The sequence below is a fragment of the Branchiostoma belcheri genome, unplaced genomic scaffold (genome assembly GCF_001625305.1).
Source record: "Branchiostoma belcheri isolate BF01 breed outbred unplaced genomic scaffold, Haploidv18h27 scaffold43, whole genome shotgun sequence".
Lineage (NCBI taxonomy): Eukaryota > Metazoa > Chordata > Leptocardii > Amphioxiformes > Branchiostomatidae > Branchiostoma > Branchiostoma belcheri.
In genome coordinates, this window is record NW_017804054.1 from 1,631,415 (window position 1) to 1,658,867 (window position 27,453).

The following is a 27,453-nucleotide window of genomic DNA, read 5'->3' on the forward strand; positions in this document are numbered from 1 at the left end:
TAGAGCTAGTATAACCGCCTTTCGGCGTAACACAACAGCTTCGCAGGCACGCGGCGCGACAGCAGCTAGGCAATATTACACCGAACGACTTGTTACACACAATATTTGCACATTTAATTGCAGGACGTGTTTAAAGCTTTCTAGTGATGATGCCTCAACTGTGCTTGGTGGCAAAGATGTATCATGGTATACACATTCAATATTTGTCGTTCAACGTCTCCATACGGTGAACAAAAGAACATTAGCATAATGGGCTGGGTATCTTCTTCGTGCAGCAGATGTTTCGGTTAAGACCAGATTTGCAAAACCCAACTTAAGTACTCGAGGGAGTTATATATATAGCCCCTGCTGTTTCTGATAGAGCTAAATATACCCATTGTATTAAGGAGTTAGTAACCCAACGCCCTACTTTATTTGATATTTGGGTTGATTTCTTTTTGATACTGGAAAATGACTTGCATGCTTGTCGGAGAGTTTAATGCTGTTACGCCAATTACTTTGGGAAACAAAAGTCTTTCATGATAAACAGATGGCTTGTTACATTTATATTTTGGTTGGATGAAGTTTTCTTTCAGTTCTTTTGTTGCCAGCGTAGTGAGTCATCTGCTTCGGTACATGTAAGGCCACAGCAAGTAACTTTTATGGATGACATCCTCTAAATCCAAATTTTCAATCATTGTACAAATGGTTTTGATTCAGTGGGAACATTACATATACGCAACCACGATTACATATGATAAGGAATTAAATACATCACTGCATCAAAGTAAAAGACAAAACGTTAAATCATAACCTTGTCTTGTCTCCTCTCATCCTATTCATCTGCCATCCACGTTCCGACATGGCAACAGATATATTTGCCCATTTTCGGCATGTTGACCATTTCTAGAGGGTAACAATTTTCCCAAAATCAGACGAAACTTAATGCGCGCGCTGATCAATATCACCCATAAAATTACTTTCTGTGGCCTTATGTAGACCATTGTAGTCTGCCGGATGCACTGCTGGATGTACTGCAAATAGTAATAGGTCGACGTACTTGTCTAAGTGTTGGTGGAACGTAAAAAGCGTACAGTTTGACAGGTTTATCCTCGGACATATGGCGTACGTGCCTCAGGGGAAAGCAACTGCACATGCTGCTGTTGGGCACAAGGTCGGGGATTTAATATTCATCAAACACGTTGACTCTGTGATCCTTTGATGTGTTACTGTAGAATAAAATTCTAACTTTTTGTAATGTCACAATTCAATTGACAGTCTTACCCCGCCCTCTCACTTGTCTCAACTGCATCACAATCAGTCGCCCTGCAAAGTCATCATTTGGTGGACTCGATGTTAATGGCTTGAACATTTGCAATGTAAATGTACAAATTGACCAGAGCATATTTCCATATCTTTTGGAATCCTCATCATTATTAGAATCAGTCTGGACTGTCCTTTTTTGTTAGATACTGAATGAGATCTGATTATAATTCTCGTCGCCCGAGTTCTGTGGTCAATCAATTAAAGGGAGGACGGGTATTACAAACGGAAGGTCTGCTGTCATCGGTGGGAGCCGACTAATGTTATCATCTGTCTCGGCCGCCTGCCGTGGGACGATAGGGCCCGCTACACAGCAGGTTAAATGGTTTCTTCTATACGTTAGGATTCATACCATGCCTGAAAAATGTTTGAAACACGGGTGGAGAGTCAAACAGAGCAGGCTGAAATGTCAAACTGGACAGCGCCGGCTTGCTACGCAAATATTTATACATTTTATTTCAACCCATATTCATTACTGTAAAGGTTGACATGGAACAGCCCATTTTGCATTGGGATGGAGATGGTGTGAAATATGCTGCATTTGCCAGGAAATGTAGCTTTTCTTTTTTGATGATGTTTTATGATTACAAAACCTACTGAAACCAGTTTTCTGGGCGTGATTGTGAAAAAAAAGCTTTTTATCGTTTGTGTCATGCACCTGTTAATCTATGAACGCCACATTTCTTTGCGAGCCACTATTTTTTTTATTAATATATACATGCATAAAATATATTGCTTTTAAATAAACAGTCTTCAAATGATAGCAATGTACTTGGTTTGCCAATCACCCTGAGCAATAAGGACTCCATCTGGTGAAGTACTTCTGTAAATCTAATTTCCGCCCCTACTCTCCGTGGTCGGACAGTTAAAAGGAACATTAGACAAAGAACCAGGTGCTAGGAGTCAGCAGAGGCTGCACAGTTCTTCAGCTGTATCTCTTGGTACAGGATATGTACTTGACGTGTGTGTGTGTACAAGACCTGATAACAAGGAGAAACAAGGTAATCTTACAGTTTGAGCTATTGATAAACGTAGGTAAAGGTAGATACGAACAATTGTCTGTTAACGACAGAATATGTACAAATTGTACAGAAAATGCAGTGCAGGATTAAATGTCCTTTATTGGCCACTGCCCACATTATAGCGCAAAAAGAGATAAGTTATTTGAAATGGTCACCAAAATTTAACCTAGCTCTATTCACCTTCCCAGCCTACAATTTGTAAAAAAAACTGCACACCTCCCAATTCGTACATCTTGCAAAATGCCGGCCATTACTGCGTACTACAATGCACACAGAAAAGAAATCAAACCCAACAATATCATTAGCATTACTTATTATCATTTTTACTGTTTATTATCTTATCATGTTCTTGCAATTAGCCCTTGGGCATGGATTTGCAATAGACTTCGATATCAGAAGCAGACATCTCAAAATGTTACATAGTGATATGAATTGTTACATGTATACAAGATACAGTGCCATGTTAACGCTAGTATCATAATGCAATTTTAAAGCTGTTTCCACCAACTTTTTGCTCCTATTCGAGCACACAAAGACGTCCAAAGGTCTGTGACGATTTGTAGGATTTGTTTCTAAGTGAGTTTTGTTTAATTTGTGGGTGTGCGTCCCCTGGAGGCAGAACCAGGGGAGTAACTGTTGCTAACTCACCAGTCCTTGGTATTTGTGTTGCTGTAGGCCTCAGGTTTCATACTGTGTGTTTGTGTTGAAGCCATATATATCCTTTTAATGTTGGAGGATCAAAGACTTCAAAGGAAAGCACAGAAGCGCCTCGGGGTACAGCTTGAAGGCGTTGTTTCAAAGTAGTAGCTCCTTAATAGATTATAGTACCTTACCAGGCATGAAGAAGGCTAAAAGCTAAGGCTAAAGCTATATATTGTATCACACCCTTACATAACTGGAAAGTAGTCTCATTGGCGTACAAGAAGACTTTTTTTATAGCCCAAACGGCATGGAAGCAAGACCTCCGTGCTTATATACCTTGTTTAACGCAAGGATTCAGAGACGAGCTTTTTAAACTTTCAACACGAGGTTTAAAGGCATCCAATGCAATTTCTTGGCGGTAAAACTAGAGATATTCTGACTAAAGAAATAAGTACCAAGATGAGCCCATTATTTTCTGGGTGACATAAAAAATCATCGCTGGATCCTGCCAGTAACCGTTTTTCGTCACAATTTTGGGAATTTTTACTTCTAGTATGTCGTTATACATTGGGAGAGTGCTGTTTCAACTCAGTATGTACATAAGTGACTAGAAGATTGAATTTGAAAAATCTGGTTTCTAAGCCCTAAAAACTGGATTGGATGACTTTAAAGATGTCAGTCCAGCTATATTCTGACTTGTTTGCGCAACGACGTATCTACATGTAGGATAAAAATAGAATTGTTCACTGCACATCTCAAAGCTTTGTACAGCTAGACCCATGTGGCCATGTGGTACACAGCTGCCACGATAGTTTTCTCACAATGGGCGCTGCCGTGCAATACAAAAGATGCGTAACCTTTAGGGTAAAGTACTATTCAATGATAAAAGCAACTCTAAAATTAGTTTTTCCCCTTAAAGAGTGTTTTAATAAGCCTCCTCCATCCTCAAAGCGTGTCATATTTTTGCCTTCAGCGTTAATTTGTCCCCGCCTAGCTTCCCTATGTAAAATTTTGCAAAATGCTTGCAAACCCGTAGTCTCGCATCTCTGACTCTGACTCTATGGACTAACGAATGATGATCATGATGAACAGATCTTCATCGGAAATATTTCAGCTCAGCAAGTTAGGACTGCATGAATATAACATCGCGAGTATATCGTATTGACTTCTCGTTAAGAACGACTGAAGCATAATTAACCGGGGCAATCTTTACCCATTTAGAGCACAGAATGCGTCACGTTTTATTACTTTTCTAGAAGATGGTAACAATAAATATGTATCACACATGAGCTCCGCGTCTACTTCAATATAACATATCGATTGATTTTTTCCCGAGAGATCGGTGTATGATAATCTGTTTTCTGCCGTAACATACGGTAATGCCAGGAAACTGAAGTTAAATAGCAATGTTTACATACTAATTCCATAATCTTTCATCAAATGAGCATTATATACTGGTATGCTTGAGAAAACGACATGTAATTTTAAGATGCTGCTGGATTTCTCTAACACATTCATGAAGTATGTCTCTGAACGTACATAATCATTCTAGAAATGTAACCTCATGTGCCGTGTGGTTAACAAATCTAATAGTATGAAAAAGGAAATCATTTAGGATTGTTTTAATTACTCTTTTGGCCGGTCAGGTTTGATTCTTACCATATGTTATAACGTTGGCCCTTAGCCTCAGCATCAGACCATCAAAGTTATCGTGTGGTCGCAACTTTTAAGATTTATATCATAAGAAGAAAACTTTTATTTTAAGACAGAATGTAATATCATAATATCGAGAAACGTTTACAGCGTTAGAACACTAAACACATACGAAACACCACTGGAATGTAAGTAGTAGGCGTAGTTACCAGATAACTTGGCTATTTTCGACTGTTCATTCGGGAGATAATAGTTCCCAAGACTATCCTGAAGCACGTTTTGTTGCAGTAGACAGCCAAATGGTGTCCGAAATCGCATGGTTTATTGTTATCTGTGCGGACCCTCGCTTTAACGACTGGCTCTGAATGTGCTTCAATTTTTCTGTCTCAGTTTTGTGAGATGAATCTCCATAAAATCTTACAAGAGAGACGTACTTGGCGCTACTGGAGAGATGCTCGTGTTCAAACAAAGACATGAATTCTGTCGTAGATTGCAAAGACCATTCGCCAAAAACGTCACGTAAGGCTTACAATGTCCATAAAGTCGTTCAGGAGGCCTTCAAATTGCTTCCTGATTTGATAACCGGTGCTATCCTGCGCATAGATGCTGGAAAACTGCTGCAGTTAAAAAAACAGTTACTTCATGCAAATTGCATTGCAAGTCGGTGATTTATAGATATAGCATTTAACTTTCTTTTGGGATCTGACTTAAAACTTTCATTGGTTTCTGAGTTCTTATGTCAGGTTGGGTATCTTAAAATTCTATTAATAATATGTAAAAGAACAATTGTCGTGTATATTCCTTGTCGTGTCAGTTGATAACAATTAGTTTCAATAGGACTATTACGTTTTACATTTGACCCATACCTACGACATACTCAACTGATATTTGACATGTGGACCTGACTATTCAGTATGAATACTTGATTACAAAGCTAAATCATGGTTAATTTCTATTGGTCCAGGTTTGGACGTTGTTGACTGTTGCTAGGACTGATTACCATGATTGTAAAGCACTATTTGGATTCCCTAAACCATACGTTTTGGGTGCTTCAGCGTGATTAGATTACTTTTGATGGAGTAGCTCTCAACGGACTTATGTAAGATATAAATCTGATTAACTTCGTTTATATCTTATTAGTGACATGTTGCCTCGGTGGCCTTGTCCTGTATAAATCTATTCATAGATAGTTGCTGAATATGTCTCAATGGAACATGCCATTGCTTTATGCTATAACATAACGTATATAAAGGAATAGAAAAACCCAAAGGAATGAAAGCAGCAACCATGCATGAGACTTCAATGATGTAATTGTTTTGATACACATTTCTACTCTAGATGCAAGACTACGTATTGCCTCAGCGTCTCTGAGGAGATAAACTCAGATCTCTATGGACACAAACCTTTTCTGGCAAGATATCCTGCCAGAAAAGGTTATATGAGTTTTTGTCCATAGGGATGTTTTGAAAGAATCATCTTTTTTCTTTTCATTCCTGCCACACCGATCGTACGCGGTGTATAAAATGCTCACCGTACAGTAGAAAATTACTGACAAACGGGTCAGTACTACTTGACAGCTTAAACCCGCCGCCATCGACTACACTTGTCCAGTCACGTGACTTTTTATCCCCTTGGTCACGTGACTGTCCTCGGCAGTAGCTGAAGGAAGATGGTGGATGCCATCTACGCTTTTCAAATCCTTCCTTGTACAAACTACACGTCCCTGTTGAAATCATTATTATTATTTGCTTTGCGTTGCTGAATCCATGAACATTGTCAAAACCTTGTGGCACGATAGACAAATAAAAGGTTGTAAAAGCTCTGGGCAAGCCCCGAGCTATGCCCTCTCTTGACTTTCAGCCAAGGGTAATCACGTCGGACACACTCAGCCTTGATACAGTCAGGAGAGAAGCTGTATGCTCAGGGAATGACGGGATAGAAACGGACCACCGGGGTCAGTCACCCTGCCTCTAGATATGCCGTCAGGCGTCACGTACTTAGGCAGACGTGTTGTAAAAGAGACGTCGTTTACAGAGATTTGGCTACCGTGGCCGACAAGGGCAAACCTGCGTCGCCTGCGCGCACACCTGCGTCGCCTGCGCGCACACCTGCGTCGCCTGCGCGCACACCTGCGTCATCTCTGCAAAGAGCTTCCTCGTCTGCGCACGACTACCTGCGTCGTGTCTGCCAAGAGCTTCCTCACGCCTGCACAGAAAGAGCTTCCTCGTCTGCGCACGAATACCTGCGTCGTGCCTGCCAAGAGCTTCCTCACGCCTGCACAGAAAGAGATTCCTCGGCGACCTCGCTGCGCGCAACGAAAGCTCTCTGCACGGAAGAATACGTGTCACCCCTGCCTTGTTGAAGAATGGACGGTCCCCTATTATAGGTCAAGGGTCACATCGCAGTGACACTGTTCGCTGTCGTTTTTGTTTACTTCAGTCTCAAATTTGTTTTAGTTTTTATGCTTACAATGTCCAGCGCGTTTATTAATCAATAACGGGCCCGTTAGTGATAAAATTAATTAATAGAAATCCTGCATAGATTATGTTAATATTGCCCTTACGAAATCTGCCCCCTAACACCAGAACACCTCGTCTTCAATCTTCCCCGGTAAGTGCCCGTTGTTTATTTGCATGAACAAAGCGAATAATTCCAAAGAAACATTTTGAGGACATCCTATGGCAGTCTGGGCATCGATTCTTCCCGACCCGCGACGATATACACGGTTTTAGACCGGATTTGAAGTAGGCGACGATATGGGGAGGGGGGGTGGCAGGCACATGTAACGTTACAGTATAAATTCAACAAAAGCATAAATTCAACAAAATGAAGCAATCTTGTTTAAAGTAAAATAAAACATAACTAGAGATATCCCTCCAACCTTTTCCAGAATATTGAGGAGATCCATTCATTTGATCCAGAAATACACCTTGTCAAAGTTGCCTTTATTTTTGTCAGCCACATTGTTTACAATGTGTGAACTTCAGGTGCTGGCATGAATTCAAAAACATCAACTGATCTTCTTGAAACTGAACTGAAACTTGACTACTTATGTCACTCCCACATATTCTGGAGTATCAAAGTGATCATGAATTTTAATCCAGAAATATGGACTGTCAAAGTTGCTTAATATTTTGTCAGCCATATTGTTTACAGTGTGTGAACATCATGTGCTGGCATAAATTCAAAAATATAGAATGATCTTCTTCAAAGTCACACAGAACATAACTGCATATCTCCTATCCCACTACTGCAGGATATAGAAGAGATCCATCATTTGATCCAGAAATATAGACTCTCAAACTTCCCAACATTTTGTCAGCCATATTGTTTACATTGTGGGAATTTCAGGTACTTGCATACATTTCAAAACCACAACAGATTTCTTTAAAAGTCAAATGAAACAAAACTACATATGTAAGTCCAACATATTGCAGGATATTGAAAATGTACATGTTTTTGATAAAGAATTATAGACTTTCAAACATGTTCAATGATTTGTCATCCATATTGTGGACACTCAAAACTGCTTTGGGTGTCAACTATAATCCTAGGGAGAAATTCTCAAACAAATAAAGGATCTTTTCCCAAATAAAGTAGAAAAGTAGTACATATATATACATATTTCTAACATATGTTGTAATTTCAAAGAGATACATTCCTATGAACCAGAAGCATGAGCATAAGAGAATGATACACCTAGTGTAAGCATTGGCCAGGTCCCCCTCCCCCACCTGCAGTAAATGTTTACTAAATGATATTCATCAATGTTTGGATTTTATCATAAACACTCATGACCACCTATGAGCTGCACTGCCAATACTAGTAATATTATTGTGGAATAGGAACCCATGATGGGGTATCAACTTAGAAAAAGTCATGGTGTATGAATAGAAATGTAATGCATGTACCAGAGGATTATCTATGCAATGTTATGTGATGCAGTATGAAATTTGACAGTATTTTAGTTACTGGTTGTCTGCAGAAAGAAAAGCAAATGATTATGGTGCTTTCATCTCATTATTATTCTCTTTATTTTCTAGTTAAAGTACCGGACCAAGGGTGGTACTGGTTTGTTCTACACCAGGAATGTGGAGTTCAACCCTGCCTAAGACACCAGATCATTATCTATCGCTATCTTCCCTTTCATCATTTAATGTTAAGACCAGAATATTCGTACCTTGGTTTAAAATCTGACAGTGTATTATATATATATATCTACGCAAGTCAAGCCATTTCATTGTTGGCATTATAATGTTCTGTGTTATGATATCTAAAGACAAGTATATGTGTATGTGGTAGGATCAATTCTAATAAGACATACCTTAATATATTGGAAGGTTATAGATACATGCATTTTGACTGGAATCATTATGATCATGATAGAAATAACTTGTTACATCACTGTGTACAATTTTTTAAATATTATTGTCGTAAACCCAAGGTATTGCCTGTGTTGTACCATGTTTTTTGCATTCCTTTTGATACACATTAAAGACAAAACCTGCCATGCAATTGTCTATGTTGCCTTATTAATTATAGATAATCATAGTATGATTTCACAACAGTGGAAGCATTGGGATGACAAGCTAGAAGACAAGTATCATGTTAGACAAGTGTCCAATAATTTTCTGAAAATCATCCCAGTACCAAGAAATTTAATTGGAATGGCCTGAGTATAAATTAAGCATAAATATTTACATATTTTAACAGCCGGACATTGTAAGCATAAAAACTAAACAAATTTGAGACTGAAGTAAACAAAAACGACAGCGAACAGTGTCACTGCGATGTGACCCTTGACCTATAATAGGGGACCGTCCATTCTTCAACAAGGCAGGGGTGACACGTATTCTTCCGTGCAGCGAGCTTTCGTTGCGCGCAGCGAGGTCGCCGAGGAATCTCTTTCTGTGCAGGCATGAGGAAGCTCTTGGCAGGCACGACGCAGGTATTCGTGCGCAGACGAGGAAGCTCTTTCTGTGCAGGCGTGAGGAAGCTCTTGGCAAACACGACGCAGGTAGTCGTGCGCAGACGAGGAAGCTCTTTGCAGACATGACGCAGGTATACGCGCAGGCGACGCAGGTGTGCGCGCAGGCGACGCAGGTGTGCGCGCAGGCGACGCAGGTTTGTCCTTGTCGGCCACGGTATTTGGCAGCTATATAGCTATAGACTCTTATCAAACAAACCGTGGGTGTAAAGCCTAGCTAACTACACATTTCACACAGTTTGTGAGCAACGACCTTTGAAAGAACTTTGCAGATGGCGTTAGCGCCATTGTATGATGCCAGTTAACCTTTCAAAAGGTTCATCAGATAAGGGCGTGAAAGCTGACTCTAAGACCCGTGTAATGGATACATTTTGCCTAAATCCAAACGTTGGCACTAAGATGAAAAATGAAACACTGCACATTAGGAAAAAAACATGTGAATGCTAGGTGGCAATATCAGACGAGTACTGCCTGTTATATGAGGCAGTTTTACCTCCAAAACTGCATAGAAACCCAGATTGATGAGAACAAAATGCAAACTAAGATTGAATGAGAAGTATCAAATCTCCTTCCTTTCCTTGTATGTAGAACGTAATTTACTACCATATGTGCTTTAATATGCCAGTAGATATTACACATTGCTAGTAAGCTGAAGTATTAAAGGCAGATCAAGTTACGGAAGGTGCCTGAAGCATTGGTCACATTGAAAGGCGACTCATATAACATAGACACTCTCATGGGTGAAATGGAAGCAGCCTTTTCGAAAATATCAGACAATGCCTAAATTTAAAATAGTTACGCATATTGCAACATAATTTTGTGTAGATTTGATCCTTTTTTCAGCTTGAAATGTCTTCCGTTCCACATGTGAAATCTACCTTCGTAGATATGATATGTCATTACCATATTCAGGCAATGAACCTACATTGAATCTGCAGCTCGAATTAAAAGTACTGATACGAAACGATTCATATCTGTCAAATTGACATGCGAGGAAGAGAGGACTAGACAAGGTTTATTTTTGAGGCAATTACGCTGCACAGATCTCAAAGCTACGTGTATCTGATAGCAACCTAATTGAGAATACTCTGGAATAATCTGGAATGGTCTGGAATAATCTGGAATGGTCTGAAGATGGGAATACCTAAAATCAATTAACTACAGTATCTCAGTAACCGTCTTGCAGACCCTCTAAAAGCCCGGCCTAACATGTTTTTCAGAATGTAATCTCCAGTAAATGAGATATGCCAAGGGGCCTCACTTAACTGCGAATGAGAGATATTCCTTCTCAACACAGTGGGTCACTATATAAGACCTTTAGATGATGCCTACAGCATCCTTGCTCCAGATCATGTAGAATTAGCTTAATAACTAGAAAGGCCAATATTTGCTTTGGAGCAAATACAGCGATGGGTTCACCACATTTTACGACATGGCAGGGAAAGAATGAGAAACACAAGGGAAAACAATGATTTACATTGATATAACTATAATATGAAGTAACATACGACTAAAACAACAGCTGGATAGCTATTCCCTACTTTATTGGTTAGGATTTTTAATTGCATAATGCAAACTGTTGATTTTCAAAATAAAAATAACGTTCATGCCCCGCATTCCAATGCTGGAGCAGGAAAGCTTGAACTACCTACCAAAACACTTGAATACAGACATACTGTCAGTATGAAAATGCTCTGTGCAGGTGTTAATCAAGTTAAATCCCAATAGCCAATCAGCAAGAAGAATAGAGGAAAGCTGCATGCCTATTGGTTGATGCCCTGCATTCCATTGTGATGACTCATACCCAAACGTGGTAAACATGGCACACTAACACAGTAATACATTTGCTATAACACAGCCAAAAAACTCAAATAAAACCATTCTAAAAGCCTGTATCACAAAAATTTAAAAAACGCCTAGGGGTATTTGCCCACTGTACCTCCATACCAAATTTCAGGACCTTAGGCCCTAAAATGAAGAAGCTGAATCCATTTAAAAAATGGCAGGGGAAGAAGGAGGAGGAGAAGGAGAAGGAGAAGGAGAAGGAGAAGAAACACCAGAAAAAGCAATATGGTTTCACCTCACCACTTCGTGGTATGGTGAACCCATAAATATGCGGTTAGCAGAATTAGCAAAACGGGATGGGGCAATAGCCTGTAAGGCATGAATTTAGATTGAAGACCATTTCCTGACACCCGTTAGCCTAATCATGTTGCATTGTGCAATTAGGCTGTGATCCTATTATCCTGGTAAGTAGGAGGTAAATACAGATATTTATGGCAGAGATTTTTGTTGCTGTTATCTACGACGTACCATGTTTCTTTAGGTGGTAATGATAGTGTTAATTTTGAAAAATATATAAGATGATATGGAACCATAACATTAATTTGCTGTGTAGCGTACAAGCGTTTGATGTGAATTTATGTGAGTAAGAACGTGTCAAATCATTTTTCGAGTGCCGCTTGTGTTCTGATGGTCAATTTGCAATCTTGCAATTATTTCATTTTTCACCATTTTACCATTCTCTTTTCGAGATAAAGGTATTATATTACCTACAGCAAACAAAACCTGCATAATATGCTGATATAGGCTAACCGTTAGCTGTTTTTATTATATTGTGTTCTTGCGCCCCAAAAATGTAGACAGTTCAGCGGCTAAAATTCAATTCGTATAGCCTATAGCTTTAGAAATTGAATATTATTCATGATGTGATAGTATGCCTGAAAAACAAAATATGCAAAACGCAAAAAACGAAATTAGTTTCAACGACTAATGTGTTTTTGTCGCTCAGTTGCTGTTTTTGTTCAGAAAAGATTGAAGAATAGTATTTTTTTTTGCAAATGATGGTAGAATATCATATCAGGAAAAAAGACCAGTGCCTCCTTGGACAGGTTAACGAACCACATTCTTACCACAGCACGGCCGAATACAGATTATTACTTGTTGAAATCGAAGCTAAGTGCCCCTTGGGACATCCTTGTTCTGTTCGTGAATACGATGATGTTCGTCAGTCACTTTTGACCCGTATAGCTCTAGAAAGGAGGCCGACGATATGGCGACAGTGTAATGGTCAGGTCAAGTCTCCTCTGACATCTGACTTTTTTCTTATTTTACGGAAGGATAACGTCACCTTTGCTATTACACGTACCTCGTGCTTCCGTTGCTTGCCAAGACGAGACGCACCGTCTCGCAAACATCATTATGCCTAATTCAATTATGTGTGCCAAAGTTTGCGAAACGGTTTAATGGTTTGTTTTATCTATATCAGCTAATGTCTACATGTATGTAATCATAACATTTATTTGCATGTGAATTCTTGGTTGCTTGGAAGAATAAATATCAACAGAATCAAACGTAATCTGGCTACTTATATCAAACCAACTTAGAATCAAAGAATATAATTTAATCTGGGTAAGACTAGTAGTACTTTTCGGCCCTTCTGGCTAGGAATGCCAGGTATGGACTGTTGATATTCATGATATTTTATTCAATCAGCCTATCTAAATGCACGCGAACTTAGGTTGGCATACTCATCTATCACTTAAAGTCAGATGCATGGACAGTAACAGCGAGGCATTGCCGCTTATCGACTACATACATCGATCCTACCTGAGAATTACGATCGCCTTCAATTATATTTTGGATACCTGAATGTGCTGCTTGTCACTTTTTTAATCCCATGCAAAGGAAGGCATATCAATCTTCGCTTTCCCATATGATAGATAGACCTACCAGAGCATCCGACCTTTGGAAGTGGACTTGCAAAGTTTTTGTCGATCAATACCTGCCTACCTCATCTATCATCATCATCATCAGGAAGCCCCTGATGTGCCAAAGGCAGTTGAATTTACAATCTCTCATCTTTGCTTAAGGACTCTAAATTATCAGGTATTTGTATAGGCGGAGCTCGGAAAGGTTCTTTCAGTGCTGGGAATGGGATCAAAGGTTCTGAACTCTAACATACGCTTTCCATTATGAGATGTTTTATCGGGCAGGCGTGTGTTGATGATGTCCTTGACCTATAAAAGTCAATTATTGACCCGCAGTCATCACCAGGAATAGTGAACAGTTCGTCAATGGCGACACGCTCCACAATTCTGAATTATTGCACGAGTCCGTGTATAAGTGGATTTCAACATCATGGAGCTTCAGCTATCTATCTCATTTTTTTATAAAAAAAAAACAATTTCAGTCGAAACCCGTGATAACTACTTTTACACGTGATAACGGTTGTCTCAAACGTATTTTTAGAACATATGGCATTCATATCCTTCCAAATGTAATTAGGTGCGGCAAGTAAAGCTCCATTATCAAGCATGTTTAATCTCCTAATGCCTGATTACCAGTAAGTACGAGAGTGGTTCTGCACGTATGTAGCGTCTGGCGTCAGGTGTTTGAACAATTGTAACGTTTTAGATTCCGCTTGCTAACATCATAAACAAACAGCATATTTCTCTATCCTGTAATAATCTGTAAAATAGAATTGTTTGAAGCCCAGCATGGAAGTAGCCATGTGTGGCATTATTGTTGTGAAGTTCAGCGTTCTCAAGTAGCCAGAAGTGGGTCAGGATAAATCTTCATGCAGTACCCTGATCCCTGGTTACCGGAATGAAAGTCGCCATGTACTTAGCGTCTGTGGCGTCAGAACAGTTTAAATGTTTTACTTGCACTTGCCATATGAGCAAACAGGGCTCCAATAAAAAAATGCAGACTAACTTTTAAAGGCGTCCGATGCAATTAAAGAGCGACAAAACTGGAAATATTCTAAATAAGGCAGTCTGTATGATATTGACACATACTGTTTCACATTAGCACATTTGAATCAATATTTCATACTTTGGGCTTTTAAAACTGCGCTACCTTAAAAATCAGCCCAGAGTCCTTCCAGTAACCGATTATGGTAAGAATTTTGGGCATTTTTGCTCCACGAATGTCGATATACACTGGGATAGTGCTGTTTAAACTCGTATGTAGATAAGTGACTAGAGCGTTGACTTCGAAAAATCTGGTTTCCTAGCCTTTAGAAACTGCATTGAATGATTGAATGATGCATGTAATGGCATGTCTCATTACTATGCCATGACATGTCGTAAAATATTTGATATACATTGTAATTCCTTGCCCATAATGCCTTCTTTGTTGATAAGGGTTCACCATGGGGGCGTAATAAGTAAGGAGATTCCACCAAACGCGGTTAATTGCCATGCAACACGATGTTCGTCATGGTCCAAGGTTGTAATCAAGTATGCATTACTTTTTAATAAATCTGGTAATTAATGTCAAGGCTGTCATGCACTGTCCCTAATGAATGTTATACGTGAATTGAAAAAATGATAATAACACATCATACATGCAAGGTGGCTTGTTCCAGTGTGCCAGGCACTAATACTATTCTTCATTCGGTTAAGAATCTCACGTGAATTGATACAGAACGCCTGGAAATCCCCGGGTACGATTGCACTTTGATGATGATCACCAGCAAGGGATATCATTTGACTCTGGCTTGTTAGATACTCTATAATTAGTCATACCATTATAATTAGTCATGCACAGTAAGTGGGAAAAGCTTTTTTTGAAAAGCATAACTTTGAATTGACTGTGACAATTACAAACAACATTACATGGTACATTTTCATACAACAGTACATAGAGGCCTCTGTTAGGTTGTCATTACGAAATAGTTTATCAGAATAAGGTGGTAATAAGGATACGTTTGGAAAGCATCTCATTACTTTGTTGCCCACGTATGGAATCGCCCATTCTTTGCCTCATCAATTGATTGATTCATTGACGCATTTATTCATCGTATGGGTGTGAACCTGCCACATAATCGACATAAACGCGCCATCAATCGGCCGTTTCTTGTTGAAACTTTGCTCTCACAAATACTTTATGAAGGAATATATATACTAAATATTGAAGAAAGAAGCATTTAATAAATTTTCCCTGATAGGCGATAACACAGATGATGACACAGACACATTTTGAAATCATAGGAAATCTGGTCTTTAATCTTACAAGGGCGTGGCACTGAAATAAACAGACTACTGCTATATGCAATGTTATTAATGTGGCGCCTGGAGACATCAGAAATAGAAATTCATCTTTAGTTCATTATGTGTATTAATTATACTTCTAGCGCAGTTATGAGGATGCATGGGATATAGAAAGTCAGGAAAGTTTTATCATAATTACTTGATAATTTTAGACATCATGCATGTGACAAACTTTACTAATGAATGTATGGACAGTGTAAACCTTTGTAAATAGAGAGAATAGTGATCGATAAAGTTGAATATAGATTGAAAGCACGTATCTCGAGTCAACATATTTCTGATAAGTGGATATCATCAGTCAGCCAGTGACAGTGTTGATGTAAGTAACGAGAGCAGTTGAGTTCCATAACTCCAAAGAACGATTTACAAGGGAACGGTTGTAAAATCCCACATGTTCCCTGGAATAAGAGCTTTTTTCGTTCAAGGGTCAAGAATTTAAGTTTTACTACAGCTATTAAGCCAGTTTTTACTACCAGTTTTCAATTACAGTAGGATTATGTCAGGTAACAGCCCGAATCTTTAATCCATTTGCAGAAATTTGAGTTTGCCATTTTGCTGCTTTAAGTTTGACCTGTGTGTTGTTTACTGTGGAACGTGGTATAAAATATCGACTGCCCAAACCCCATTGTGATACATCATCAAAGCCTATGGCAAAAAGTAAGTTGGTAAATAAGAAAGCGTTTGGCTAAACATTATTGTATCTTCTCTCCCCATGGTAAAGAAATGAAAATACATCTGTTTGCTTTCATTGGGAAAACAATCCTTGTTATTGTCATGCAGATTTGGCGGAGAGAGTTGATGCGTCCTCACTGATTGAGCTTTGAACTGAATCCTTCCGTACGTGCAAGAGCTCCAAGATCTGGTTTGGTGAGAATTTCCATTTGTACGATCTGTTGTCACGTTGTATATAATAGAGCAATGCAACGGAAGAAGTCTAATAGTAATTAGAACCTTATTCTCTGTCATTGTTATTGAACAAAACCTCGAAAACCTCACATGTCTGACGTATCGATGACCGCCTTACCTGTGCTACTACTGGCAGTCCATTTAAGACATGATGAAGGTAGATAAGATGGTATCAAAAGGATCACTAGATAAAGGTCTTTGACTTTGTGTTATAAGAGCACTCGTACTATATTCCTATGATTCTCCAAATTGTTGAAGCTATTTACAGAGCTAAGAAAACTAACAACTGTTTTTCTGCATAACATGTTACCAATGAATCGCAATGTAAACCATTGTATTTTCTGCCCTGTGCAGGTCATATAGCCGGGTGCCATTAGCTTCACAAGCCGTTTGGGATTGTGTGTTCTCTCTTGCGGAAACCATTACAGAAACTCCTGCCGACGTGTTCACGTTCACCAAGCAGCTACAAGTTGCACGGACAGGAAGAAACTCATAAATTTTCCTTACACCAATGCCTGGAGCAGTTCTAATAGAAACTGCATGATCAATCATCATAGTGAAAGATACAAAATAATTCAGGTCCCATAGCTCTTCTTGGGCAAAGTCATTCATGTACTTCAGCTTTCTAAGTTATGTTATCTACGTCAAACACCTGCAAAGAGCCTCAAAACCCTAAGTAGTGGATTGATAGAGTACACTTCGTGTTTATGGTAAGTGGTGAAAGTCAGGAGTAATACTGCTGTTTAGTTTAAAAGCCACTAGAATTACAAATATTCTGGCAGCTGGATATTGGCTTTGAAAGATGAGTCGTGACCACTTCTAAGAGACTATTTGCTTTTAAAAGCAAGGCTCGTCCTTTGATGTAAGAAAATCAATGAAAAGAATATTCAAAAGCCTCCATCACATTTTGCATATTTCGTCACGTTGAATATCAAGGTAGGCAAAATCACAACCCCCCAGAGAATTCAATCCAGACACACATTACAATATCCCTATTGGTGCTTTGTTTATGGAAAGCTCTTAAAAGCCCCGAATCGATAGGATCCCATTCTTAACTTGGATCACTTCATCGTTGAAAAACGTTAATGATGGCCACGTCGGAAAACAATACAACATCTGCAGGAAATGTGACCAACAATTTTGAAATACCAGGCACCATTCTAAAACAGAGTGTTCCAGTCATCGTCATTTTGGTCATATCATACTTCGTAGTCTTCCTGTTGTGCGTGGTAGGCAACAGTTTGGTTTGCTTTGTTGTGGCGAAGATTCCTCGGATGCGAACAGTGACAAATTACTTCATCCTGAACCTGGCGGCGAGCGACATCCTGGTAGCCATCTTCTGCATGCCGTTTACACTCGTGGACAACATCATAATCGGTGGGTGTCGTTATCTTTATCACACTGCTTTATCTTGTGTGCTGTTCCGTCGGACATTTCCTTACAATTTCATATGATAAGATCTGCTTCATTATTCCTTAGAAGAACAAAATATATAAGAAAATAGATTGAAAGTTCATCGATGCTGGTAGTAGAAAATAATAATCATAAAGCAACGTTGAAATGTATTTTCCATCAAAAGACAAAAAGATGATACTAACTAGTCCAGACGGGGACCGCCATAGACTTTCTTCAACACAGCTCACAAAATCACGTGTCCTATCCCCATAATATCAACGATGCATTGGCCATTCAGTGGCAAAGATCTAAAGCTCATTTTTTGTTATTGTGTTAGAAACTACAGTTCAATTCAACTTCAAGAGAATGATCTATTAATTTCATCTAATGCTTTAAAAATAACATATGAGTTGTGCCCACACGATAGGATGGCCCTTCGGCAACGTGATGTGTAAGCTGACGGCGGCGGTGCAGGTCGTGTCTGTCCTGGCCTCAGTCTTCACGCTTGTGGCAATCGCAGTAGACAGGTGAGACCCTGTCATTGTCATATTTATTGCATTTCACCTACCTTGTCTTCCGTTACCTTGAAGATATCGTAACCCAAGAGCTTCAAAGAGCCACAAAGTATAGTTTTGAACAAAGTGACAAATATTATGCCAGCTACAATATGAGAACGTCTGTGATTGAAGTTCGGTCACCTATATGTATCTATGTGTATTATGTAGTATAATGTACACAAGGAGTGAAGGGCATATTTGTCTCTCTGATGACAATTCCGTGAATATGTCGATGACGCTTTGTATCTTTAGTAGAGGGCCCGAATATTTTCTGCCTGATGCCTGATCCCAATACGTGTGCATTCTACTAGGAAGTTTGGTTGCTCTTGTTGTTCTGATAGGCTGAGCGTCATTTAATCTCCTGCAAAACCATCAACCATCAACCGTACCATCAAGGGATAATACTACATTTTAGTCTTGACGTATGTGATTTTCATCGAGTTAATAACATATTCAAACCCGTTTCAATCATCATCTTGAAAACAAAATGAGGATTCATTCAATAGTCTCAAATGCATGATGAAATTACACACACCATTGATGATCAAAAAGGGATGTAGTCAGGAGACTAAAACTCCATCTAACTTGAAAAGGCATCAATTTATCGCGCTACTTGCCCAAATTGTGTTTGGTTGGTAATGGCTGCCTTAAAGTGCATTTCCTGACGGGCAACTCACATAAAGCTCTTAACCACTCCCCAAAAGGATTAAGTTACTACAGCAATTCTTTTATGATGGATATAAAAATGTATAGTGCTATAAAATGTATCACTTGAGGAAATGATTAAGTTAAAAGCGGTCAAAATCATATAGCTCGCACTTTGTCATGCTAAAACTCAATCACGATAAAACCTTTATAGTGACTCTGTTTTATATTGTCATGAAACGGCTGTTGAGGCTAAGGAATTATTTTCCAAGCAGTGGGTGTGATAGAGATACCATAAAGATACCATTTGACGTTAGTTCTATGCATTTTACAGATCCAATAGATTTGATCTCTGACCTTCTTTTACAAACTATCGAGAATGACCGCCTTGGTCAAATGGGGACTGAATCGGTATGGGCTGAGTAAAGAAGTTTATGACTTATTATGTGCAGTTGATACAGATCTAAAAGATAATACAACGTAACGTTTTGGAAAAAAATTGAACTGTAGCCACACCAAAACATTCTCCCATTCGCCTTTATAAATTGTTATTTTTTAAAATTTAGGGATGCAACTTTCATGATTTCAAGAGTTACTTTATTATCTTTTGCAGGTATTATGCCATTGTGTACCCAACAACGCACACGTTCACAGGCAAAGTTACACTGTACGTCACCGCTGGAGTCTGGATGCTGTCTATCCTGCTCATGATCCCACAGGTAGAGATGCATTTTTCTGTGCTCTGCCACTGGCTCTGGATCAATACATTCCTCTTCAATCATCACTCTTTGTGATTCTATTCAAGGAGCACAGGAATTAAACTTATGGCAGAAACGTTCTAGTCAGTAAGTGCTGAATGCTAAGGCCACAGGAAGTAAATTTTATGGATGACACACCTTCGCAGACTCCAAATCTAATGCGACAGGGCCAAAAACAAACAAGGCGGGCCAAAAACATAAAGGTTCCTACATTTGCAAATTTTGGCATCATACACCTTGTTTAATAAGAACTGATACCTATATCGTGCTATGTTACTGACATCTATAACAACATGTATTTATCACTGAAAAGTTTTCAGTCAGTGTACAAATGGTTTCGATTCAGTAAACATCACATATAAAAGGAAATGCATCACTGCATCAAAGTAAAAGAAAAACAATAAATCAGAGCTTTGTGTTGTTTCCTCACTTCATATTCAGCTGCCATCCACGTTCCTGCATGGCAACAGGCATCGTTGCCCATTTGGCAGGTTGACAAAAGTTCTTCTTTTTTCTCTCTGAAACCAGAAGAAAATAAATCCGCGTGCTGATGTCATCCATAAAAATTACTTTCTGTGGCCTAATGCAGAGGCATGCCAGTCAGTAAATGCTGAATGTTAACGTGATTGTTGCATAGTCCATTCAATGTTTCACAGACGATTCGCAAAATACCTTAACGGAAATCGATGATGGTGATTTTTACCTTATGTCTCCAATAAGAAAGTATGGATTTAGATGATATCGAGGGAAATCACGGTTAGCCCTTAGCAGTATTTTGAATTTGGCAGTGGCTAGTGGGCTAACTTTACGTCTGGTGGCAAGGGAGAACTTGGGACTCTTTAATCCTTTTCTCCAATGATAAAAATACCGCCGAAAATAAACGTCGTAGTTTTATCAGTGGCATATTCGGGGGACCTATTATAGGACTTGTTTGTAACTTGATATTTTGCATGTGCATTCTATATCGTATGATAGCACATTCTTTTATCGTATCAACCATCCATTAAAAAAGTACAAATGTGCAATACATCAGTGCTGTAGCTAACTTCAAAATTAAAATGTCGTAATGTCACAGTTTATAGCTCGCTTTGATGCTACATTGCACTAAATACATGTACCCTACAGGTGCTGTTGATTCGAGAAAACGCTTGGGTGGAGAATGGCCAAGTCATCTTGACTCTGTGCCAGGAAACGTCAGCCTTCTGGCGGAAGATCTACACCACTCTTCTGTTCATCTGCTGCTTCATCATCCCCCTAACGGTCATCATGTACCTGTACGCTCGGATAGGATTAGCCGTCTGGTTCAAACCGACGCCCGGAGGAGACAAGGCAACCGAGGAGGCCAAAGCCGTTTCTCTGCAGAGGAAGTTGAAGGTTATTAAGATGCTGCTCACGGTCGTGGTGCTCTTCGCGCTGTCGTGGCTCCCGATCCATGTCATCACCATGATCAACGATTACGGATCACTGTTGCCCGATCAGCAAGACATCCTCTGGATATACGTGTATCCAGCATGTCATTGGCTGATCTATTTCAACAGCGCCATCAACCCGATCATCTACGGCTTTTTCAATCAGAACTTTCGAGCAGCCTTCCGGACTCTGATGATGATGAAGGGATTAAATGTGTCTGCTTTCCAGAGTAGAATGGTGAGTCAGGGAACAGTTATCAGGCGTTCAACTCGCAAAAGGCCTCTGAAATCAGCGGTGAAAGCTGGCAATGAAGTCCCACCGGCAGCCGTCTGACTTACCTGTCTTAGAACTCTGACGCCTGCTTGGGGCGTTCAGGACTGTCTTTGCTTTTATCTGTTACCGTTAGTGGCAATGTATGTGAATATGTGCAACCTGTATGGAACTCTTAAGTTTACAGCTGTACGTATGGCTAGACTGAATGTCTCAGATCACCCAGGAGGCCACGTTATAATGTAGCTTCTTCAATTAAACAACACTGTAGAAATGTAAAGTTAACTGTAAACAACGTAACGATCCTTACATATTAGGAGATTGGTATGGATAAAACTGTCATTGATTTAAATGCGTAAGTTTGTAATTCTTTGCTAAGTAAGATTTATTCCGAGTCAAGAAAACCAAATCAATAGGATACATGTAACAGAACGGTTCCCTCCTTGTTGATGTGTAAATATATGGTACTTTATAGATGCATATTTTTTCTTTATAGAAGTAATGCTCAAGCTGATAGCTGAAACATGTGAAACAACTGTCATCAAGTATGTCGAGAAAGTATAGATACAAAACCACCATACCTGATCGCAAAGTTAATATTTATGATAAGGTAAATTCGGAATGAGAGTCGATTAGGGCAACAATAGATATTCACTCAATAAAATGACGATTACCATGATGTAACTATAATAACCTTCTTAAGGTTGCACATATATTCTGGAATAAGCATACTGAAATATACTCACTTGAATATACGTACCAATCACGAATCAACCTCTGGAATATACGTACCGAAATATCCTGTAATAAAAATGTACAAAATGTTGATATATGTATATATGTATTGACATGGCACATGTGTCAGTTCTAGACATAATCTTGTTTCATTGTCACTCTGTGATAATTTCTCATAAATATGATGGGTAATATTAATTGATAATTACCAAAAAATTTCATTATTTTTATTCATGTGACAAAATATGTATTAAACGAATATGATATTTCCTTTATTATAAGTTCATGAGCTATGTTTTTGAGTCTGTAACATAGTTTTCGTGATGTATTAAAATTTACCAGAACTATCAATATTATCTGATTTGTCTTGAATTGTGTTTTCTAGTTGTAATTTTCCCGTCAGTTGAATGCTGGAACAATAACGTGAATTTTGACATCATTGCAGGGCTCTCTGTTGCATTTGAGTGTATTGTTATTCAAGGAAATAAGCCCAGGTGAAAGTGACATATGTTTTTTTCAGTCTAATACGTGTTCCCAAACTTCACGCAATCAGCATCGAATATCATAAGGCAATCAGCAGTTATAACCGTTCCCAACAGAATATTAAAGGCTTAGTAATTGTATTCACCTGAAGTAATAAGATATCATAAATATAATAAATCACCACTTCTTGGAGAGACGCCAACGTAAGATGAGTCAATTGTAAAGTTGAATCTGATGAGAGAAAATTGAAGCATCAGGCAGATGCTAATCCCATAACACCAGATATTCCCTCTGAGACTAACAGTAATATCTATCAGATAGCTAAGATATCTTGAGTGCCTGTCCCGTGTGCATAGAACAGTTTTAAGTGGTTTCGTTGGTAGCGGAAACTTGAGATACAAAACAAGTGAGGTTTCAGCAATACGATTTAAGTCAGATTACATTACGATTTTTCATTAGGGCCCATGACCCTTCATTCAACCGCGACGGGGGCCGACATCGTCTACCAGATACCTTTGGCCTAGTGTTGACTTCACACTTCTAAGAAACCACGTGACATGCCTCACTGGGTCAGTCTACTGAGGAAGACCAGAGTGACTGGTCGAAAGCTGTAGGTGATAGAACTAAAGTTTTAACTTTAAACAAGATTTAAGTCCTGATGTACACGGAGAAAGATCATGAGAATCAATGGTAGATATAGGTAATAGATAAGCATCATGGATGTCTTCGGGGCCATTTTCACTTCCCCAACCGGTTGATCGTTCACGCGTCCCCTAACAGTCATTTGGCGTTCACGGTCATTCCCGTTGATATCACCAGATAAGACAAGTTCGATATACGGGAGGCGGTTTCCCACGCACCGCTGAGCAACTAACGAAGGTGCGGCAATTTCTCACACGATGGCGGGGTTTATCTCAGACTATCGACAGGTACAGGCTCCGTTAATCCCTTTCAGTCGTTGCGACATTGATTTCAAGACGAAGTTGACTATTAAACTAAGCCCCAGAGCTTTAGAATAAGCACATTGTGGGGAATTTCGGCTTACGGATGCATTCGAAAACGAAATGATGCACTAAGTTCAATTTTTGGCACTTTAAACAGCGTGTGCCTTTAATGGGTGTGGGAGTAACATTACCTGTATAGTGAGAACGTGATGCTGTGACTGCTTCATACCACATCATTATAGTACAGAGCAAAAACTTAGACCCAACACAAAAAAACACAAACTCTGAAGTCTTGCCCAGAATTCAAGTGACCATTCATGTGATCTTATGAAGACGCGCCGTCATTAATTGGTCAAAAGTTTCAACAAGTCTATAGCATCTCTCGTGTGCCCTTGTGTATACGGCAAATACCATCTTATAAGGAGCCTTTTATTATCTGATTCAAAGCCAGATATAAGAAGAATCAATCAGCATGACGGACTCGTAACAAAATGAGATCTTCAAGACGATGGATTGGACGGTATTACACCAGTGTAAGCACTTTTGCAGCACTTTAAACGCGCATTGAACTGTGTGAAAATCATTTCGATTCTTAGCAGTTTCCTAGATCGATATCATACAAGGTTATCTTTAATACACCCTTCCAACGGGGGGTGAGTGACCTTAGTTAGCCAAGAGGTACAGTTCGTGACTTGAAAGGAATACTGAGTGAGTAGAGAAGATACGACTGGATCAAAAGATGTGAAGATAAATTAATCATTGACTACATGAAGTGCACAGTAATCATCTTTACTGCCATGTGCAGATCTGGTAATTTGCAATTGATGTCAATCATAAAACGTTGAAAATAAGCTTATTTTAGATTCTTTCAACAGTAACGGGAAAATAGGTCAATAACTCCGGAGCACAATTTATCTTCAATATAAAGCAGCATTTCAAGCGTGTCCTCTCGAAGTTGATCATAGAGCTGGCAACAATTTTCAGATAGAGGACATTGAAGATGATAGCTGATAGGATGCACCGGGCATTCTTGTTTGACTAATACTCTTTCCAGATTTGTTTTGTGACAAGATGTTCATCCTATTTCTGGCATATAGATATCATGTAAATTTACACGTACTTATTATACTCACGAATTATCAGCTGAATTTACATGTACCTTGACATTGTCGAACTTAGATGGAATAAAAAATCAACACGGCATACTTGGAAGTTCTGGCCGTGAAAGAGCACTCAAGGTTTTTTTAATATCGAGCGGTTGTTGACAACAGAGAAAAACTGCTGCATTGGTAGTGTCAGCAAGGTCACTGGAGATCGAATCCCCCATGAATACATCGCTGACAACCAGAAGATACTAGATAATAAAGACTGATGGGGTGCACCGGGAGCATGCAAGACAACCATTAAAGTCCTCCGGGGTTCATAGTAGGTTGGCATTGACAATGACCTATACAATTTTTGTCAAAGGTACAAGGTTGAAAAATTGATTATCATGACCATTGAAACTGCAACGGGGTCAGGGGTGGGCGGTATAGACTTTAAATCGACCTTTGACCCGATGCTAACGCCACACTTCTGGAAAGTGACGTGTACTGAGCGACCAGATCCTCTGATGAAGAAGACCAGAGGGCTGGTGGAAAATTTGGTGAGATCGAAAATCCTGCTCGGTTTTGTATAACTGCTTTTTTATTTGTCTTTTTGTATTAGTAGTCATATTGCATTACAACGTCCTGATGATGTTATGCTTTACACTAGGATCACTTTACAATTCAATCAAATCAAACCGAGTAAATTGACCGGCTATTTTAGAATGGTGAAGGGATTACATATACACCCAAGTCCTTGGCATTAGGAACTTTATTGTCATTAAAAATTGATACAGGATAAAGTCATGGCAATGTGATAGCTCCAGTTAGATTTGCCCGTAAAGTAGATTAACCAAAACGCCGTTGCACACAGTTTAATGTTCTGCTGCACTGCAGGGAGCATGCTCATCAGCGGGGGCGCTTCAGTATCATACTTTCACCAGTAGTCTATGCCCCATTAACGTTTACGACAAGAGCAAGTACTTGTTGCTTTCTAATTCCAGCAGCTATAGAATGAAGTAGTGGTAACGTTTTACATTACAGTTTCGGTAAAAATCCAATCTGTAACTAAAGCACAACAGCGTTTGACAGGCATTTTTGCACTGCAACGTTTCCACAATGAAGCATTATTGCCATAATTGAACATATTGATGTCATGAAATAGATACTAGACTGCCGTTTTGTATTGCAAGAATACCTGATATCCAACTGCCCACTGGTAATAAACATATCACAGCGGGATGTTTGAAACAGCTGGTTGTTTATTACCCCCATACTTTGTGTGCTGTAAATCGTGAGAAGCATTTCTAGAGAAGTCAAATACCCCTAATCCCACTTTCCATCATCACCTATCGATTGAAGACTTTTATGTACTTCCTAATCCAGCATGACAGTGATAAGTACCTATGAACATCCTATCGGGATCTGATTCACCGCTTTTCTTCCTGGGCTATCGAACTTCAAGGTTGCATCAAGCATGGTAAAGGTGAGCGATTGAAATAATCGAGCGATGGTTTAGTTATTTTTAGCAAAAGAATTCAGCCCGTGACTTTTGAAGAAAGGCTAAGATTTTCGAATTCCATATTTTGAAAATATAGTTTTGCAGCGCAGAATGAAACTAGCTGGTCACCGCGTTAGACATTCTGACATTCCTGCATTCCATCTGGTTCTCTGGTAGGCTACTGCTAATGGAAAAAGAGGTAGGGGAGACCTAGGCTACTTCTCAACTACTCTACTACTAAAGACAATCTGCGAAGTGACACTGACCTGCATGGTACCAACGAGTTGCGAAGGGCCATTGCGAAGTGTTATTGCGGGGTATTCCTCGACTCGAACTACTAAAGTAAGTCGAGAAGATTTGGGGTTCACAATACCGGTGTGCCTGGTAATTGCAGGTTTGTGCCTTCTGTCACGTCGCGCAATGAACAATCCTTTCTATCCGATAAAGAGGAGGCAATATTGGTTGTAGACATGACGATAGCAGTAGAGTTTCGACGATTACTTTATTGTGCACACGTACTCAATACACAGAGCAAAAACAATGAAGCGAAACGTATCGGACATGTCTTAGTGTCACGGCGTCGATGCAATGCTCAAAAATAATAGAGATAAAGACTAGTTGAGATAATGATAGACAATCGAGCATATGGTCAGAACAGGCGAGGAATAAATGTGGTGATCAAGATTAAGTGCGGCTTTTGAGATGGATCTTTTATGGATCAATTTATACTGACAGAAACTAATATTAGTTCTTTGATCAAATCAAGAAGCACCACAATTTCTTGCACCTGCTTGACTTTTTACAAGCATACATTAAGATATCTGCCTTCAAGAATCTATACATACTTATATACATCCATGACACATTTTGTAATCTTGATTGTGATATACTGATATATTGCATAACACAACTGGCACATTTTTGCGACATTAATGTAATGTGAAAGGAGACATTGGCACGACGAGTTACGCGCATGACTGTCTTTAACTTTGCACTCACAAACTATTATTTTAAAAGTTCTAGTGCTCAACAATGTTGAGAATATATAATACCTTAGATATCTAACATTCAGAGAGCGATTTCGACACAGCATTAATACTGT

General features: G+C 39.2%; 1 protein-coding gene across 1 annotated transcript; it reads left to right on the top strand.

The window, feature by feature from the left end:
* Window positions 1–17,656: 17,656 nt before the first annotated feature.
* On the top strand, window positions 17,657–21,666 carry LOC109478218 (neuropeptide FF receptor 2-like). Its single transcript, XM_019779674.1, has 4 exons — window positions 17,657–17,945; window positions 18,391–18,490; window positions 19,779–19,884; window positions 21,049–21,666. Exons 1-4 carry the CDS (start codon window positions 17,657–17,659, stop codon window positions 21,664–21,666), a joined length of 1,113 nt encoding a protein of 370 aa, XP_019635233.1.
* The last annotated feature ends 5,787 nt before the right edge of the window (window positions 21,667–27,453 follow it).